This window comes from Phoenix dactylifera, chromosome 12 (assembly GCF_051530095.1).
Source record: "Phoenix dactylifera cultivar Ajwa chromosome 12, Ajwa_hap1_PhDact_Kaust_v1.1, whole genome shotgun sequence".
In the NCBI taxonomy this organism is placed as follows: domain Eukaryota; kingdom Viridiplantae; phylum Streptophyta; class Magnoliopsida; order Arecales; family Arecaceae; genus Phoenix; species Phoenix dactylifera.
The window spans coordinates 21,577,973-21,598,171 of NC_143201.1; the positions used below are offsets into that span (position 1 = coordinate 21,577,973).

Genomic DNA, 20,199 nt, shown 5'->3' on the forward strand with positions numbered 1-20,199 from the left:
TCTTGGATTTTAGATATAACAAAATACATGCAGAAAATTTTTTGGAAGTAGAATATTAAATACAAAAGGACAAGAGATGACCATATAATATACATTATCTGCATACTGATAGTCTGCCTCTTCAAAGTTGTTGGCATAATATAATGTTTTTTAACTATATCACCATGTACATTTGGTTGGGTCATTTCTTCAGAAGCATTAGAATTGATTTAACAAATTACTTTAGGTTTCTTCACAGTTTTCAGATTTAAAATTTGTATAAATGAAAATGATACTTCTAAACTTTAGGGTTGGTACACAATGTAAATATCTCATTAAAAAAGCTCTTTTTTAATTTATGGCAGGCATAGATTAGCCTATGTACATATATATGAATTGCTTGGTTAAATTACATAACTTGGTGATACAGAAGTCATGATTTACAGACTCTACCATCTAATATTATTTTTTATCACTTGTCATTTTCAATCTTTATGTTAAATTCTTATGTGCTCATCAAAATCTGTCCTGTGTCTAATTTAACTTCTTCTAATCTCCCGCGATGAGCTGCCATTTCGAAGAAATAGGAAATCTATGGATAATTATAATGGATTGAGATATTAAGTGCATCAAAATCGAGGTGACAGACAATGATGCATCTTCTTTTTAGAGGCTTTTTGGTAGGTATAAGCTAGCAAACAAATGGAAAAACAAGGATCACGATGCATGAATGATAAGAAAATAGGAAACAAAGAAGAAAATAAAACTTATTGAATAAAGAAAGTCAAGAATATTAAAAGTAACAAGGAATAAGTGAATGAAGGTATGTAATGGTAAAGAATGATGCAGCTAGTGAGAAAGAGAGATCAAAGGGAAATGGCTTTATGATCTGATTGTTTGTACTTTGTTTTGTAGGATCAACCAAGTGATAACAAGCTTAAAACATTGTTATAATGGTATTAAAAGATAAAATAATCATGATGAAACTCATCAATAACAAATCTGAATTTTCCTTTCCTTTCCCATCTTAACTCCCATATCCTTCTACGATATACTCATAAAATAAAATCTGAAACAAAAAAAAAAAGTTCGGAAATGCCAAAATGGCAAGTGAGATACACAACAATGGAGCAACTTGACTGGATCCACAGCATATAACTGCATAGCAATGAAAATGCTAATTGACACGGGATTGCAGCATCAAAAAATCTGTTTCATTGTTAGATTTTAGACCTCTCAAAAGTATAAGTTTGGAACATGTCATATTTTTTTATTAAGCATATGGTTTTCAAACTGCTTCTTAGTCCCTAATAGGCTCCATACACTAAAATTCAATATTTTAGAATAAGTAAAAAGAACTATGAAGCATCAAGAACGTCTATCTACCTTAAAAACTAAGATGCTTATAAACCAAGCCAAATCAATTCAACAATTAAATCATATGAGGTCAAGGCCAAGAATTTAAACCAAGAAAAGATCACGAGTATGAAGATGTATACCTTAAATTAGACTGCACATTAGAATTTTATAAACATTACTTCTAAACAAAAGCATTAAAAGAAGCAAAGAAACAACTGATAAAATGAGCAAGGAGAACTCATGGCATCAACAAACTACCTATATAAAAAGGCATCATCATGACATGTTTATCCATGTTAACAGCCAAGTTAACTTACAGGAAGTGTCTCCCATATGGCTTCGTCACTCATGCTTTCTTCATCTCCTGGCATTAAAGCCCTACACATTCTGTATATGGGGTAAAAGAAAATTTCAGAACAAAGGAGAAAACCAACTAATAATTAAAAAGGAGAAAAGAATTAGCATGTCTTAATTGGGTACAAGAATTTTAGGTTCATGATAGAAAATTAGGACAGTTTTCGGTGGAGAAACTGCTCTTAAATGGCTAACTGCTTGCAGGACTGTAATGCCATAGGATACTTCTAATTTGCTTTAGAACAAGTTTTTAGCTTCCTGGTGTCATTTTCATGTTGATTATTGGTTGTTTAAGCTTCAGAACAGATGTCCTTTATCCTAAGGTACTCTCTATAAACAAAATTTCAATTGGAAACCATGCAGTTTCTCAAAAATAGCATCTATACCTTATCCTTTCTTGTCAAGTTTAAGTCAGGCTGGAAATATATTGGATATGCTCAGATACTGGTAATATGCATATCCATAACTACTTTTATCCAGCAGATATGGATACCAAACAGACAGCTCTTAGAGTTATGGAAATTTTGTAATTGACGACGAACAAATTAGTTAAGTCTATACCTAAAGGTATTGAGATTTAATCATATTAACTGATGTAAAGTGTTTATCTTCTGGTGATTTTGCTTAAAGTAACCTCTCTCTCATATTCATGGTGTGTATGCATGCAGAAGTTGAGCTGCCAATGGGTCTGGTAAGGTCAACAATTTAGACCAACAAGGTTAATCTTTAATCTTCATCCATCGTGTGTATGCATGCAGTAGTTGGGCTCCCACTTGGTCGGGTCAGGACAACAATTTAAACCAACAAGAAAAGTCTTGGTCTAGATCTGAACCCACCCCTTTTTCCCCTTTTTGGTAGATAATGTAGGCATTTATATGGGACACTCAAAAAGACAGGCACACCTGTCTATAGCTACATGGTGTGTCGGGTCTGGTGGGACCTGAGCGACCTGAGCGCATTATTTAATCAAAACTCCCTGCCCATGCTCACTAAAAGGCCTTTTCATAACCCAACCCAACCACTCAAACCACAAATTTAGTACCCAATCCCACCTAACCCTTTGAGTCAATCTGACCATCTTAAGCCTCAAAAACTGTAAGAGGAAAAGCAGTATCAATGCAACAGCTAAGGAAATAACAAGGGAATAAAAATATATATTCTGAAGAAAATATAGCAAATAAAATTATAGAAAACAAAAGTTTCTATCAAAACTCAATTTATGTCAAGTTTTTTCTAGCTGAAGTCATCCAGTCGTCTTAGTGTTCTTATCACCATCGCAAGTTCACAGCTCACTCTCAATGCTGTAGCCTTTAGGTCATCAACAAGCCTGCAGAGAATCACGTGATGCACTAAGGGGCAGAGAGCTCCATGATGGGACAAGATAGGGTTTTCGGAGCTGAGGGATAACGTAACAGAACCACACAAAAACATAGGCAATTCAAGGTCCCACAAGATTCTAGAAATCAGATCATATGATGCTAGGATAAGCATACTTCATTTGTTATATACCTAGGCCACTAAGTATTACCCAAAGGTAAAAGATAAATTAAACATATGTTTCCATAGGCTTTCACCCTAGAGCATATATAAAACATTATTTTCATGTTAATAATCCTTAGCTAATAGTACAATTCTCAAGACCCAAAACTAGCTAAAGCCCTAACCATAACCTATTCTTTCCAGAGGCAACTGCAATTGAGCCTATAAATTACATATTTGGGCATGTCAACAACCCATACTTGGTAGCACCTATTTTCAAGAGCCAAAACAAGACAAAGCTTTAGCCATAACGTATCCCGTATAAATTTTGGGTCAAGTTGTCTAACATGATTCCTATGCTAGTGTGCTCCACATGACCCAATCCCAGCCCACAGTGAGTTGGGCCATATATTGACACCCCAACATGCAAGTATTTGCATGTGCATGCTTCTTGAGGCAGTGGCCTAGGTTCCTCACTACCCAACAACCACATGTGCTAGGAATGTTAGAATGAAGGGCTTTCACATATGTTGATATTTATTTGCAAAGTTCTACCCTTTGTGAAGCCTTAATTAGAGTTATGCTCCGTAACAGACACCACATTGGTGGGGTGATTTAGCAGCTCTGATTAAATGGGCTGAAAGGAAGTGCAACTCCAAATGTAAATAAAAGATCGATATAAACACATGTTTCCCATTAAGTTGGAATTATTTACCTGAAGTTGTCAACAAGAATAATTACTTCAAAGGCCAAAAGGGGAAGAAAAACGATCTTCAGGTTAAAAGCTGGGTCAGTGTGAGCTGCATATAAGCCCTTTAATGAAAAATGAGACACAGGTAAAAGAATGAAAATTAACTTATAAAAAGCTAATGACTATTGCATATTTTGAACTGGAATACATATGGTTTAGTATGCTGAATGCGACTACTAACTGTTCAATTTATCACAAGTCAATGTCACTTACCGCTAATGCTCTGGAGATAAACACAAAGAAGCAGCTCAAATGCAATTAATAATGGTCCCGCAACAATAGCATGACAAGGTGCCCACTGTACAGCACAATACAAGTTTGTGAGACAAATAAACAATACACTTCTGGATACTAATCCATCTTCAAGGAAGCACTAGTTAACAACTCATACATGACGATCATGAGGTAATGATGGAGCAGGTAAGGAGAACCTTCCACGCGCAACAACAGCATGAAACAGCCAAAGGGGGACAAAAACTATCCTGCATAGTTAGAGACAGCAAATTGAAGGTAAAACAAGAATAAGAAACAATAAATCTCAATATTTTCCAGTCCACAAATGTTGGACATGGTGATATAGGCAGTAAGATGGACATGCTACTCAATAGTTCTTGAGTTTGTCTGTATGGCATTTTCAGAATAAAGTGGTGATTATATGCCTATCACTAGCATGCAGAATGATGTGAAGAGAAAAGATATCCATGTATCCAACACTATCAAAGATAAGAACTTAAACTTAAGTACCAAACAAGTATCCTAACTGATGTAGAGCATAAGGTTATGCAATATATAGTGTATGAGACTTGGGGCATTTAGGAAAAGTTAGCTGATGCCAGGAATGATGAACCGTATAAATAACTCCCCCCCCCCCAAAAAAAAAAAAACACACCCTTGTGATTCTCCCTCTTCATCTAATATTTTAGAGAAAGGTACCAACAAAAACTGCACCCAATATGATTCTTGAAGATCTATGTATAACATAATTTATTAATTAGTTTAAACCCTAATTTATCTTTCTCTCCATTGCCTCTCCAATTTATCTTCTTCCTCCTATCCTCCTTCGTCCTTTAATTTTTATCCTTCTCTTTCTCGTCTATTCTCTTCCACCTCCACCTTCCCTTTTCTCTTCATCTTGGTCCTCCTGTGCAATGTCTAGGCAGCCATCCTTCTTCACCAACTTTGTAGCTACCACACATGGACCCTCACCGCTGCCCTCCATTGAACTAGGTGAAAGCAAATATGAATACTATTATGGTCATGGAGAAATCCTTTGGATGTTCAATGTATAACAACCGGTCCACCAAAACAAAATACATTCATATAATTTAAGTGAAAAGGAAAAGGTAATGCAGGTTCTATATATATTGATGGCCACAAAATAATTCAAAGCAATATATTTACCTCGACCTCCGAAACAGAAAATAATGTAGAGATATGACGATGTTTCAAATAAATGAAATGGACTTCCGGAGTGAAGATCTGATTTTTATGTGTATATGATCCCAGCCAGTTAGTGATACTTGAGTGGAAATTTTTAAATCCAAATACATGGCTAGTTATGTTGCTAAAAGCTTGGGACATGCACATGCAAGTAGTCTTGGGCAATAAAAAGGAAGCTAGCCCTAAATATACGTGCAAGTACCTGGAACAAAATTTGATAGAATATGAGAAGATAGTGTCAAAAAAACAAAAAGGAGAATTACGACGTTACAATTTAAACCATGGCAGGGAAATAAAATAGCATTGCAATTAATTTGCCCCTTGATAAAAACTAATGGCATGCCAAGATTACAGTTCTGCACTCGATAAACAGATAGTATAAGGCCTGGAGGCTATGGATTCCTTCATCCTCAACACACACTAAAGGTTCTTTATCCTGAACCTAGAATTCTTCTATAACCAACACCAGAACGAACGCTAAGAACTCAGCTCTGAGACATCCAATCCAGCTGGCCTATCGCTAAATTGAGGGTTTACAAAGCATATGGCATTTATCAGAGACAATATTCGTTAAAAAGAAGAAGAAGAAGAAGAAGCTTATTCCCATTACGCCCCACCCATACCCCTTCTTTATCAGAAAATTCCGAGCGCGGATTTTCTTTCTAGGTTATGACAATTCAAAATCGCAATTTCCAAGAATTAGATAAATTTTCGCGAAAAATCAACCAAAAACAAACCTAGCTCTAAATAATTAGAAACAGACTAAGAAGGGGAAACAAAGGGAGGAGAGGACGGCGAACTGACCACCAAGAATAGGAGATGCGGCCATCGATCTTGAGGGCGAGGAAGAGAGTGAACCAGAAGAGCAGCCCGTGCCCCACGACCGCCTGCGCCGATTTCCCCACCGTCCCCCACGTCACCGCCTTCCGGCGTTGCATCGCCTCTTGCCCCCTTCTCCGCCGCCGCCACCACAGCGCTTTCTCTCCTCTCTTCCCTTTCCTTTCCTCCTCCCCCTCCCTTCTCTCACGCTCTCACTCCCTATGAGTCTCCTACCTCTTTCTCGGACGGAAGGCGGGCGGTTCTTCTTGTTCTTGTATTCGCAGGGTATTTGGGCGATGGGGATTTTTTTTATTCATTACTCATTAGAACCCAGTTCGAGAGAGGGTTCTTGAATTAGCTTTCACGCCAACGCGAGCTGGCTTTCGATGCGGGTCTCGCTGTGAGGTCCAGTGGTCCCGCGGAGGGCGTTAAGCGACGCTGTGCCTCTACGTGGCGGCATCCAGGAAGACGTGTGCGCGAGGAGGATAGCATTTTGGCTGCTGCAGCGCTGCTCCCCGAGACATTATCGCGCCTCGGATCGGCTCAATGGTTCATAACAGCAATACGAGGCGGTCCCACCATTCTACCAATGAGGTTTTGACAGACCAGCGACGGGAAGTGACTCGCGTCCGAGAGGGGCGCGCAAGCGGGGAGGCGGGCAAGAAGGGGAAGGGTATTTTTGGAAGGTAGAGCGAGTAGACGAGTACTGTTTCCGGATGGCAAGTTTCGAGGTCAACCTGCACGAATCACCGGCATTGAAAGCTTAATCAATAGGCCGCGCCGGATGTCGATGACGTGTGGTGCAAGCGATTCCGGCGCAGTGATGAGCATGCCGTTCCATTCATGTTGTTCGGCTGTTCTCCTTTTCAACTTATCAAATGGAGTTGGTATTAGATGACATACTTGTATGATGTATGCATATCTCTACGCTTAGAGATGACAATTGGATTAGATCGGATACCGTATGAGTAGTTAAAAGATCTGTCAACCCAAATTCAATTTATTTATCAAACGGATCAAAAATTCATATCAAAATCTCATCATTTCATTAGGATACAATATGAGTAGTTTAAAGATCTGTTAATCCAAATTCGTTTTATTTATCAAACATATCAAAAAAAATTCATATCAGAATCTCACCATTTTATTAAATAAATAATTTAGTTCAATTTATAATAAATTAAAACAAATTACATGAGTTAAATGGTTCCGTATTGTCCTTCTATTTTTGTTGGAGCTCCCACCCTTTTGTGTAGTTTCTTTTTTCAACTTATGCAATAGCATCCATTCTTTTAGAAACTAGACCGGCCTAAATATTTGTTTTTTCTTTTAAATAAAAAATAAAAGCATATTTATGCATTTCTTGAAAGTTGCACAATGATTGATCCAGCATACGAGTTTATTTTTTTATAAATATTTTTTTTTGTGAAAATGGCAATTCATATAGCTTTGTCGTGAGTACAACCTGCCAAGTCACGGAAAAGTAAAAAATATAATGAGGACGGTAAATTTACTACAGACGTCCAAAAAATCTCTCCAAAATACCGCGCAACATAGAAGGCGACCCAATCTGCTGCCATGTTCGTCTTCTGGAACACATGTGTCGTCTGAAACTCGTCCAACTCCATAACCAGCCTACGAGTCTCCCGAATAAGAAGGTGACCATCTTCATACTTGTCCGTACCCAAGATTCAATCGAACACATTCTTGTTTCTTTACAAGATCTTCCCTTTAAGAAAAAGTTTAGTCTTTCTGTGGGCTCGGCCATCATTCTTTGTGTATATATTTCTTTATGAAAAGAAATTCATGGACGATGGCTTACAAAATCAAGGTACTCGCCTCATTCCCTCTCCCCAGACAAAAAGCCCTCCAAGAAAGGCTATTTAGATATAGAGCCTGGATTTATAAAAGGACTTTGCAAGCAGACTAAACAAACATCTTTTAATTCCACATATCGGAATAGAAGGGACTGTCAAAAACAATGAGGATAGCATGGTACACAAAATATAACTCTAGTTGTTCACCTCTACAAGTCCACATGCATGCGAACAAAGCATGCCCCGGATATAAATTGCGATAGCCAAATAAAATGTTCGCTGATCATGGTCTAACTAATCCAGTCCATCCTAATCATGAATCCAACTGAATAAGAGATAGATGGCATTTAATTTGGCCCAGCCCACGAAACCTTTCCGCGCCCAACTCGCCTCTCCCCTGTGGCCCCCAAAACTGTGGCGCAGCTTTTGCATCCCCTGATTGGATCCTCCGATTTCCCTCTGGCCGAGTCAGCCACCTGCCTCGGATAGCCTCGGACCATTGCCCATTGCTACTCTCCACCTCACCGGGTCTTACGCATCACAGCCCCTTCCGCTTCGAGAAGGTTTGGCTGTCGTATCCCCAGTCTTGGGATATTGTTCGCGATGCATGGCGGGTCCCTGTGCATGGCGATCCCATGCAACGGGTCTCACGCAAACTCGAGTTGACTAAAAGACGCCTTCGTCGATGGAACCGTGAGGTTGTGGGTAATATTTTCCGGCGATTGGAGGGCGTAGAGTCCTCGATCGCCGAGTTGCAAAGGAAGGAAGACCTAGGGGGTATGCTCCCAGAGGACGATATGGCTGATCTCCGGGGACTGCTCGCGACTCACCACTCGTTGTTACGTCAACATGAGATTTTCTGGCGTCAGAAATCCCGCGTGCAGTGGGTAAGCGAGAGGGATCGTAATACTAGGTTCTTCCATCGGACTACGGTTATACGGAGACGGAGGAGCATGATTCACTCTCTGCGAGATGGGTCCGGACATCAAGTAGAGAGCGAGCCTGCCATCCGTCAGTCCTTACTCGACTTTTTCCGTACTAGATGGACGGCGGATGAGGAGGCCAGTGATGGGGACCGCCCTCTGAGGGTGGATGTGGGTATTCGTGACGCTGAGAGTGTAGCCTTGATCCGGCCGGTGTCGGCGCTGGAGGTACAGGAGGCAGTCTGGGCCTTGACTCCGGACAAGGCTCCTGGACCTGATGGTTTTCCCCCTTTCTTCTTTCGGCAGTACTGGAGTATTATCCGACTAGCGGTGGTGGAGGCTATTCAGTGCTTCTTTACCCAGGCAGCCATGCCTGTGGGCTGGAAGGCTACCTTCATTACGCTTATTCCTAAGCGTCAGAATGCGACCGAGCCTTGTCACTTTCATCCTATTAGCTTGTGCACAACCTTATACAAGGTTGTGGCAAGAATTATGGTGGGTAGAATGAAGCCCCTCTTACCGGGCATCATTAGCCAGGAGCAGGGGGCTTTTGTGGCCGGCAGAAATATTTCTCACAATGTTATGTTGGCCCAGGAAATGCTTTGGGATCTTCGGCGAGCTTCGAAGCGGCACAGCCTAATGGCAGTCAAGTTGGATATGGAGCGGGCTTATGATAGAATCAGGTGGAGGTTTCTTCAGCGGGCGTTGGAGGCTTACGGTTTTCCGAGGCAGTGGATTGATTGGGTGATGGGGTGTGTCCGTGGGCCAAAATTTTCTATCTTGGTCAACGGCACACCGTCATCCTTCTTTGAGTCCACCTTAGGATTACGACAGGGATGTCCCTTATCCCCTTATTTGTTTATTATCTGTGCTGATATCTTGTCTCGGTCCTTGGAAAGGGTGTGCGCTAGCCGGGAGCTGGAGGCTTATACCCCAGCCCCGGGGGTTCGACCTATCTCTCATTTACTGTTTGCTGATGATTGTCTTCTTTTGACCAGGGCACGGACTTCAGACGCTCGGGTTCTCCGCAGGGTGGTGGCAGACTATTGCGCGGCGTCCGGCCAGAGAGTGAACTTGCTTAAGTCCACCATCTTTTTCAGCCCCAGCACGGAGAGCAGAGTCAGACAGGAGATCAGAGGGATACTGCAGATACCAGAGCAGGAGGGGGCGCTCACCTACCTAGGTGTTCCTATTACTGGCCGTAGGCTACGGGTGGCGGAGTGCTCGGGTCTGGTGCAGCGAGTCCAGAGCAGGTTGGAGGGATGGAGGGCGTCCTCCCTATCCATGATGGGGAGAGTAACACTGGTTAGAGCGGTGCTGGGATCCATACCGGTGTATCTTATGGCCAACACAGTGGTTCCGAAGACGATTCTATTGAGGATCGAGCGCCTTCTTCGGAGCTTTTTGTGGGGGTCATACGGTGGAGGTCACGGAGTGCACCTGGTGGCATGGGAGCATGTGTGCCTTCCTACCAGCGAGGGTGGCTTGGGGGTGCAGTCCCTCATAGTGAGGCGCGAGGCGCTCCTTGCTCGGCACGCGGCTCGGTTCTTGTTAGAGCCACATGGCCTCTGGAGCCAGGTGATGGCAGCTAGATATTGTCGGGGGGTTTCAGTGGCGGCGGGGGGAGGGGGCGCCGAGTCTCCTTCATGTGGCGCGAGATCAGGAGGTACATGCCATCTGTATTGGCGCATACCAGATGTTTGATTGGAGACGGCCGGAGTATCGATGTGACCGGCGATTCATGGGTGGACTCCCTTCCCCTGAGTTGCTGGCCGACTATGGTTCACACCGAGGCAGTGGAGGGGCTACGGGTGTGTGACCTACTAGTCCCAGGAGGGGCAGAGTGGGATGAGGCCAGACTCAGGTTGTTGTTTGGGGCACACCTAGCTGCGAGGATTCGGTCCCTCCCGTTACCCGGATGTGGGGGGCCGGACGTCAGGGTGTGGGGCACCTCGAGCCGGGCCAGTGTCAGATTAGGAGATCTCTCCCGCATTATTTCGGCGGGGCACGACCCGGGGCTGGACTGCACCTGGACTTGGAGGTCGGGTCTTCACCCGAGGGTAGCTCTCTTCCTATGGAAGATATGTTGGGACCGCCTTCCGACGAGTGCCGAGTTGAGCAGGCGTGGCTGGGGGGTCCCGGCAGAGTGTGAGACGTGTGGAGCTGAGGAGTCAGTGGACCATGTGCTCTTCCAGTGTACATGGGCGAGGGCGACATGGCAGTGGACTGGGATCCAGCAGGGGGCGCGGAGTGCGCGATTACAGTTTCTCGGAGTGATACGACAGTGGTTAGCCAGTTCACAAACTCGCGATGAGGGTATCAGAGCGACTTGCACAGCATATCAGATTTGGTTGGCTAGAAACACTCGTACTCTTGGCGAGCGTAGGATGTCACCGAGGTTTGTGGCAGAGCTTGCTCGGGCACAGTCCACAGAGATCAGGGCCACCCTACCTACGGACAGACCTTTGACAGCTTGGGACACCTGGGGCTCCTCTCTTGCTTCGGCAGCTCCTCGGATGGTGTTTTTCACCTGGGAGCCTCCACCCCCGAGCTTCCTCAAGGTCAACTTCGATGGGTCAGTTTTGGATGGCGGCACTCGTGGCGGTGCAGGCTTTGTCATACGGGACCCGCATGCTAGGGCAGTAGCTGCAGGTGGCTGCCAGTTGTTTGACACATCGGTTCCCGGAGCAGAGCTGCGTGCAGCCTGGGCAGGTCTTCGTCATGCACGGATTGTTCTGCGGGCCAGCTCGATTATGTTAGAGGGTGACTCGGCCACTGTCATCGGGTGGATTCAGAGGGGGTTGAGGGGCGGGGGCACAGACCACCCCTTGATCCGCGATATTGTGGCGATGATGAGAGATGGGATGGCCATCCAGGCCAAGCATGTATTTAGGGAGGCCAACGGGGCAGCCGATTGGGTAGCTACCTTCGTGGCCCACCATTCGGGGTATGCTCTTTGGTCAGGGGAGGGGGAGTTGCCATCGGCACTCCGTGAGTTACTGTATTTTGATCTTATTGGGTGTATTCACACACGTACTGTATGAAGCACCTGTTTTAAGAAAAAAAAAAACTGTGGCGCACCCACCGTCCCGTCACGTTCTATATCGTTGAATGACGCATAAAACTAGCGATGGGCGACACATAAGAGTTTCGATGCGCATCTTATCCATGGATGATGACAGTGGCCTACCACCTCCTTTGGATAGGATATGCCGGATATCCCCATCCCCAAGTCGACTTCCAGTCTCATTGATGGATTTATGGCTCCAGGGAAAAGCTAGCTACTTTCAATTTCTTTTTGGAACGAAGAAATATAAAATTATTCCTCAGGGGTGTCTGTTTTTTTTTAATAAAAAAAGTATCATCAAGAATTTATACATGATTTTACTTTCTTGATGGACATTGTTTATTAGATTTTTTTTTGGCATAAATATTCTTTTAAAAATTTAAATTTGCGTGAATACCCTCTTAATATTTATATTTACTTATGTACCATCATAAAACATTATTTTTTACAAATACCCCTAATATTAATATAACGGTTCTTCTAACCCAATTAATAAAAACCATATTTATTTTAATTAAAAATAAAATAAAATTTTGAAATTATTTTTTTGTCTCCCATCGTGATCATTTTATAATTATTTTTTTTCACATCTACCTATTAAGAGTATTTTAGTTATTTTAATTTGAAACTATTAATTTTTTAACAACATTAGATAGTATGATACATATACAAAAACAACGATAAAAAAAAGGTAAAATAGCAAAACAAGTGTTTTACGAGGGTATACATGCAAATATCATTTTTGAAAGAGTATTCATACAAAATTCAATATTTAGAAGGATATTCATTAAAAAAAATTATTTATTTGCCCATCTCATTTGCTGGGACGTGAAATAGTGAGGTGAACCACCCAGTTGGATGGTGATGACTTTGTTGCTATAATGCCAACAAACACGTTCCAATGCCTGCCGTGTGACACTGTATTTTGCCGTTGCACGGTTGCACCATAGAAGACCACGAGTGCAAGTCCCAGTGGGGATCCAACATCTGTTGTTAAATTCAACCCCATTCCGATTTTTTTCTTGTTTTTTTTTTTTGTTTGTTTTTTGGTACCAGGGGGTGAGGACCTCACCTCAAATGGATGAACTGAATCAGATCATGAGAAAATTCTTCTCGTCAAACCAGTTGACATTGATCAATACATAACGTGTTTGCCAATCCATCAACCATTTGATTCGCTTCCCAGGTAACTTAAAAAAGGTAAGAAAAGCTGGACAGGGCGGAGAAGAGTATCTTGATGTTCCTCGTTGGACCATACATGGATATCACGGTTGGACGGATTTTGATTTGGGCTTTTTATTTTTACTCCACAAGAGTCTTTGATTATTAAATTATGGCATGACTTGCTCAATTTGCTCCAAATTGTTTACAATGTATTAGAAAATTTAAATATAAAAGCTGTAAATTGAAAATTTAAAATCATTAGATATGATCTATAAAATCTAAAATGCATCTAGACCCTTGTGCCTATTTATTGTGTCTTTTTCTAAAGAAAATAAATTGTATAATGTTACCATGCCTCTGCATTTTCACCCGCTTTTAGTTTTGTTCTAACTTGCCTGCTAAGTTGATTGTAACTACATTTCGTTAAAATTTTAATTTAAAAATAATTTATTTTTTTATTTATTCTCTAAATTTTAGTTGGTTTAAACGCTTTGGAATACTTATATTTTTTAGATGCCTCTTTTTGAAGAGACCTACTCTTTTAAAAAGAATGTTAGTTTACGAAAAGATACGGTGCCTTCAAAACATCGCGTATCTTCTGAACCATCGCATAAAGTCTATAAATAAACTACTTTAGAATTATCCGAAATACTTATATGGCCACTTTCCATAATACACTCTATTACAGTTCAAAAGAGACTCTACTTCCACAGTTTCTACCTTTTAATTTCACCTCCAATCTCTTCTTCTTATTTCTGTTTTGGGCAATTGAAGGGGTCTCTCGAGACAAAACTTCCTGGCACTCGCGATCATCAGAAGAAGATCGAACTGAGCCAGATTATTATACTTTGAGGATGAGATTGCCGCGTACTTGCATGTAAGGGGTGAATTATATTCCTAGGACAATATATATCACACCCTTCGATTTAGACAAATTTTCTACCAATTAAATTTTGAAAGATTTTTTATAAATATTAATTTTTTTTATTTCAATTTATATTTTTAAATAATAAATAGCAATTTCTAGGCAATATTCTTCGAATGCATTCAACCGAAAAACTTGATATGGGAATGAGACATCAATGTGGCTGATATTGTCGCATATCATCATTTTTAATCTTTATCATGAACTTCAAGATGCACTGCATGTAAGAAAAAGGCCTTTCATCACACACACACACATGTGCATGCATGTGTGCATGCATACACACACATAAACCCCCACAGTCGCAGATATGCATCCGCGCGCGTGCATACACACAAACACACTCTCACTCACATACAGAAACATGCATGCACCAAATATCTGTTTTGACATGTCATGAATCGGATGAGCGCAAGGTCTCGACAATACTGCAACATGGTTCGTAGATATTAGTTTTAGTTCTTTTTCTCCTTCTCTCCATTTAATATATTCTCGCTATTATACATGTGGGTGTAAATCTAATATATTTAATGAAATAGAAAATTTTATAGACCCTATAAAAATAGTAAAATTTTTTTCCATCGATGCGAGCGCATCACCAGATAGTCGAGTTGAACTGCTTACAGCGCCTTCATCCCCTTCGGTTGATCAACCCTATAAGACGAAATCAGCTAAGAGGTATAATCCCCTCACCAGCTGATGCGGATTATGATTCCGATTTCAATATTGATTCAAGCCCAACTCTGCTACCTCGGATTCAGAGATTTTGGAAGGGACATTCCAGAAATAAAATTGATAATGTGATTTAAATATGCGTTGCGATGAATAATTTGACATCAATTTTTGTTAATGCCATGGCATGTCAAAAACAAATAATATAATTATCTTGATTGTACCTCATTAAAGCAAGCAATCCGGGCCAGGAATAAAAGGCCATGTACCTAACTTAGAGGGTTCAACTGTTAGCAATTTCGCTTGGAAGATCAAAGTTTTTTTATTAGGATTTATGACTTTATGTGCTAGACATATAATTTCTCCATTGTTTCATATAACTTCCCTTCTTTTCTTGTTTGCAAAGAAAATTTAAAACATGTAAAGTGTGATCACCTAACACTTGCTAACAAATAGAGTATATTTGTTATTTTTTCCCCTAGTATGTAATGCAACGAGAATACATTTTGGACGCCAACAATTCGTGTTTTTATAGATAACTTGATGGTGTTTTTATACTCATCATAGCTTATGCAAGCATTACTAGTTTGCATACACATACTCCTATCAAATTTTCAAGTCCTAACTAGCATTCATAGTCAAAGCGGTTTTTTGTTGTAAACATGTTTGAATATAAAAAAGAATGAATTAAATGTTTAAGCAGGAAAAGAAGACAGTTTTTTCGGATTTCAATCGTAAGAGTTCCTCTGCTACGGTATATCAAATAATAATTTCATAAATAAATTCTTCATCAACAAAAAAGAACTCTCACAAAAGAGTTACACCATCGATCTATAAACTTTATTTTGGTTTTTAATCCAATAATCATATATTGATGGCAGCGGTAAATATTAATTTATTTATATCAAAATTCAGCACTACATTTTTATCCTTCAATTTCCTATTAATCGCCTTAGTTGTTTATTGTAAATTACTCTCTAGATCTCGACAATATTGTCACTGTTTTTTTTTTTCATCCTCTATATAAAAGAAAGGATTTTTTACATGGATACCCTTCTAAATATTAGATTTTGCATGAATATACCATCGTAAAACTCTGTTATTGTACAAATGCCCATAATATAACGGTTGTTCTAACGGTTTTAAGAATGAACGTGATAGACTGAGCACTGGGCTGGACCTTGTCGATAACCAAATAATCCAGTTTCCTTATCGAAATGCCAAACATGGAAAGCTCAAATAGACCATAGAAAAATAATATAAGCCGAAGGCCGGCTGACATTAAGAGAAAGTGGCAGACATATATGGAGGCAGTCAACTTGTCTACTTTCCTAACATTCTTTATCTTATATTCAGCATCCTAGACAAATAAAAAAACCCTCGAGTCCATAGCGGCCTTTGCATCGAAGGTCTTCGTTTTCCACGGGCCTAGCGATAGGTGTTACGACCAGCGAGCGATACTAGAATGCGTTCAAAGCGAGCCTTTTTTATCCCTACGGTAATCGTAAATAGTAATGTATAAATTTAACGCCGGGATGGAGGCGGCGTATCGAAGGCTTTGCGGTGAATTTTGATTGGTTGATTCGTCATATCGACTGCGATCGGCTTGAAAAGGGGTTAGATAAGAAGGAATTAAGGGATAAGAGTTCGAATGGTGGAAACAGTGGAGGTGGTGTGAGAAGGACCTGGAGCTCCAACGGGCTGCAAGGTGGGGTGGAGACCACGTGCCAACGGAATCTGGACACGTGGGAGGATCACATGCGGATGTCGACGTGGATCTGTCACTTATGGGGGGCGTTGCGTTTGTTGCGAGCGGAGGCTGCCACCCGACGACGTCACGCCCATCGCAAATGCGGGGGATGGGGACGGACGGCGCCCATAAAAGCATTAAAAAGAGAAAATTAGTCAAATAAATAATTCTAAAAAATGGGTGGATAAATAATTTAATTGGGAAAAGGCAAAGAGAAAAGGCAGGAAGGGAGTTAGAGGGCGACACGAGGGTGGATGGGGATTTCATTTTGTTGCTGGGAAAGTGGGGCGAGGCCGTTTCGGGATGCCGTCACCCGCCGTCCGTAACGGGGTTGAGACGGCGTCGAGGTGGGGTCCGCGCGTCCGGTCCAGCCAGGCGTGCCATCCCGTGACGGGGATCCCGCCTCTGCCGGCCGCTCAGCGGCTTGGGGCCCGATCTGCGGTGGCGGTGGTGCTGGCCGTGGGCCCAGCCCCCAATTCAAGTAGTGACATTGACAGCGGGGCACCCTCCCACGTGCGTGGGTGCGGCTCTCTCCCCCACCTCTGTGCCCGTTGCCACTGTGTGGTTACTTACCGGCGCTCTCATCCTTCCAGTGTGTAAATTACTCGCCAAATAGGAAATTCGGACGAATATTTTGTTCTTGGGAGACGACGTGTAAAGAGAACATGCGATGGTCATCAGGGTTAGGTTCGACATTACATTTCGTACGAAGAGATCAGCCTACTACGCGACTGTTAAAGTCCAGGTGTAAATCAACTCGAGAATCTTGGGATTATTTATTATTTTTCGGTTGTGGTACGACTGCCCACACCTCCCCTCCTCATCCCTCCTCATCCCTCACTGCTTTCCCTTTAAGTTATACGGGTACTATCTTGTTGTTTAATCTTTTAATTTATGGTGGCTGATGAGGGAGCTGAAGTTCGAGCGAAAAGAAAGCAGGAATCCGTACACACATACAGAGAGAGTAAAGATTGAAGATGCCTCTCTGATCAATCGATGCCCGCCATATTCCCCCCTTTCTTCCGTTCCTCCTCTTCCACCAATAGGGCTCTGGATCCCTCCCCCCCCCCCCCCCCCTCTTTTTCTCCGATACCTTCACCTTTTCCTTGTTATTGTTCTTCGAGGCGGTTCTTGGCGGCCGCGACCCCCTCACGAGTCTCCCCGCCTCCTCCAATCCCAGATCTCCTCTACCTCCTAGATCCATAGACCATAACCCAGATAATAAATAGATTTCACCTAGAAGAAGAAAGAAATCGGGAGATAAAGATGAAGAGAGAGCATCAAGAGAGCGTCGCCGGCGGCGGCGGGTATCCGGCGGCGGCGGGGATGATGTCGAGCGGGAAGGGCAAGATGGTGGGGATGGAGGACGAGGACGGGGGAGTGGACGAGCTTTTGGCCGCGCTCGGATACAAGGTCCGGTCGTCGGACATGGCCGACGTCGCCCAGAAGCTCGAGCAGCTGGAGATGGCCATGGGCAGCAGCGCCACCCAGGACGACGCCTTCCTCTCCCACCTTGCCTCCGACACCGTCCACTATAATCCCTCCGACCTGTCCACCTGGCTCGAGAGCATGCTCTCCGAGCTCAACACCCCGCCTCCCCCGCTGCCCTCCTCCCCGATTCCCAACCACCAGAATAACCAGTTCGAGCTGCCGCCGCCCCCCGCCGCCCCCGTCCCGGCCCCGATACTTGATCCGGCTGAGTGCTCCACCGTCACCACCGTCGACTTCCCCACCCCCCGCCGCCAGTCAGAGTACGACCTCAAGCCCATCCTCGCCGCCCCCGGTCGCGTCGTGTACGGATCGGAGCCGCCGGCGGAGGTGAACGCAAGGGATCGGAAACGGATGAGGACTTCCTCTTCTTCCTCGTCTTCGTCCCGAGGAGGAGGGATTGGAGCTTGCGTTGGAGGGATGGGATCCGCGATGCCGGCGGCCACGGAAGCATCGTCCACGGCGGCGGGGGCTGCCACGGGGGCGCTGCCCGTGGTGGTGGTGGACTCGCAGGAGGCCGGGATCCGGCTAGTGCACACGCTGATGGCCTGCGCTGAGGCGGTGCAGCAGGAGAACCTCAAGGCGGCGGACGTGCTGGTGAAGCAGATCTCGATGCTCGCCGCCTCCCAGGGCGGCGCGATGCGGAAAGTCGCCGGCTACTTCGCCGAGGCTCTGGCCCGTCGGATCTACCGAGTCCACCCCCAGCAGGACTGCTCCCTCGACTCCGCGTTCTCCGATATTCTTGAGATGCACTTCTACGAGAGCTGCCCCTACCTCAAGTTCGCCCACTTCACCGCCAACCAGGCCATCCTCGAGGCCTTCGCCGGCTGCCGCCGCGTCCACGTCATCGACTTTGGCATGAAGCAAGGGATGCAGTGGCCGGCGCTGATGCAAGCCCTTGCCCTCCGCCCCGGCGGCCCGCCGTCGCTCCGGCTCACCGGCATCGGCCCTCCCCAGACCGACAACACCGACGCCCTCCAGCAGGTGGGCTGGAAGCTCGCCCAGCTCGCGGAAACCATCCACGTCGATTTCCAGTACCGCGGCTACGTCGCCAACAGCCTCGCCGACCTCGAACCCTGCATGCTCGAGGCGGAGGCTGGCGGCAACGGCAACGGCGGCGCGGACGAGGAGCCGGAAGTGGTGGCGGTGAACTCGGTCTTCGAGCTCCACCGGCTTCTCGCTCGGCCGGGGGCGCTGGAGAAGGTTCTGGGCACGGTCCGGGCGGTCCGGCCGAGAATCGTGACGGTGGTCGAGCAGGAGGCGAACCACAACGCCGGCTCGTTCCTGGAGCGGTTCACGGAGGCACTGCACTACTACTCGACCATGTTCGACTCTTTGGAGGGAGGTGGCACGGCCGGCGCAGCGGCGGCGGAGGGGGCTGTCGGCGCCAGCGGGGGACAGCAAGATCAGGTGATGTCGGAGGTGTATCTCGGCCGCCAGATCTGCAACGTGGTGCCGTGCGAGGGCACAGAGCGGACGGAGCGGCACGAGACGCTGGGCCAGTGGCGTGAACGGATGACTCGGGCCGGGTTCGAGCCGGTCCACCTTGGGTCCAACGCGTTCAAGCAAGCCAGCATGCTCCTTGCCCTCTTCGCCGGCGGCGATGGCTATCGCGTCGAAGAAAAAGAGGGATGCCTCACTCTCGGGTGGCACACGCGCCCTCTAATCGCCACCTCTGCCTGGCGCGTCCCCGCCGCCGGCGGCGCCCTCCCCTCCGCCTCCCGCTGACTTACCGACCGTCTCGATCGGAAGGCAGCAAGCTCGGCCGTCTGATGATGCTGTTTCTATCTCTCTCTCTCTTTTCCGCTGACCCCACGTGGGTCCACCGGTCCAAGGTGATTGATGGTGCTGCAGTTACTCTGAATCACTGGATCAGCCCCGGCTCGGGGCGCGCCCCCGACTCCCCCCTGTGGCCCTGTCTCTCTCTCTCTCTCTCTCCCCTCTCTTCTCTCTTCTCTCTTCTCTTTTTTAGTTAAGTTTGTTGTTGTCATCCTCTTGGGAATTTTATCATGTGTATCTATGTACCTTCTACCTTAGTTTCTAAATAAAATAGAAGAGGTGTTTTTTATTTAAAAAACAAGAAAGCTTTTAACAGTGGAACCTGAGCATGGTACGGTGCGGTAATATGCCTCCTTTAGCACAATTAAGTCGAAAGTGAGGTGACTGGCTCTCTGTCTATCTTTCTCTTTCTTTTGTATACATTTTTTTTCAT

The 20,199-nt window shown here is 44.5% G+C and overlaps 2 protein-coding genes across 4 annotated transcripts in view; one reads left to right on the top strand and one right to left on the bottom strand.

The window, feature by feature from the left end:
- LOC103701851 (uncharacterized) overlaps nt 1–6,530 on the bottom strand; it is a 33,477-nt gene extending 26,947 nt beyond the window's left edge. The window contains exons 1-5 of one of the 3 annotated variants that reach the window (XM_008784058.4): nt 6,167–6,530; nt 4,314–4,404; nt 4,136–4,220; nt 3,887–3,971; nt 1,656–1,725 (exon numbers count right to left, since the gene is read on the bottom strand). In XM_008784058.4, the coding sequence (XP_008782280.2) occupies nt 1,656–1,725; nt 3,887–3,971; nt 4,136–4,220; nt 4,314–4,404; nt 6,167–6,300 (465 nt within the window). In that variant the 5' untranslated portion in view covers nt 6,301–6,530. Of the gene's footprint in view, nt 1–1,655; nt 1,726–3,886; nt 3,985–4,135; nt 4,221–4,313; nt 4,405–6,166 lie in introns of all 3 variants that reach the window. The other 2 variants (XM_088709062.1, XM_039130113.2) reach the window with 2 other exon arrangements.
- Nucleotides 6,531–17,170: 10,640 nt separating this feature from the next.
- LOC103701852 (DELLA protein SLR1) lies at nt 17,171–20,071 on the top strand. The gene has a single exon (XM_008784059.5). The coding sequence runs from the start codon at nt 17,766–17,768 to the stop codon at nt 19,713–19,715; it is 1,950 nt and encodes a 649-aa protein (XP_008782281.3). The 5' UTR covers nt 17,171–17,765; the 3' UTR covers nt 19,716–20,071.
- The last annotated feature ends 128 nt before the right edge of the window (nt 20,072–20,199 follow it).

Bases quoted from the DNA above. Each gene is read 5' to 3' on its own strand.
- LOC103701852 (XM_008784059.5), top strand. From the start codon at position 17,766: ATGAAGAGAGAGCATCAAGAGAGCGTCGCCGGCGGCGGCGGGTATCCG.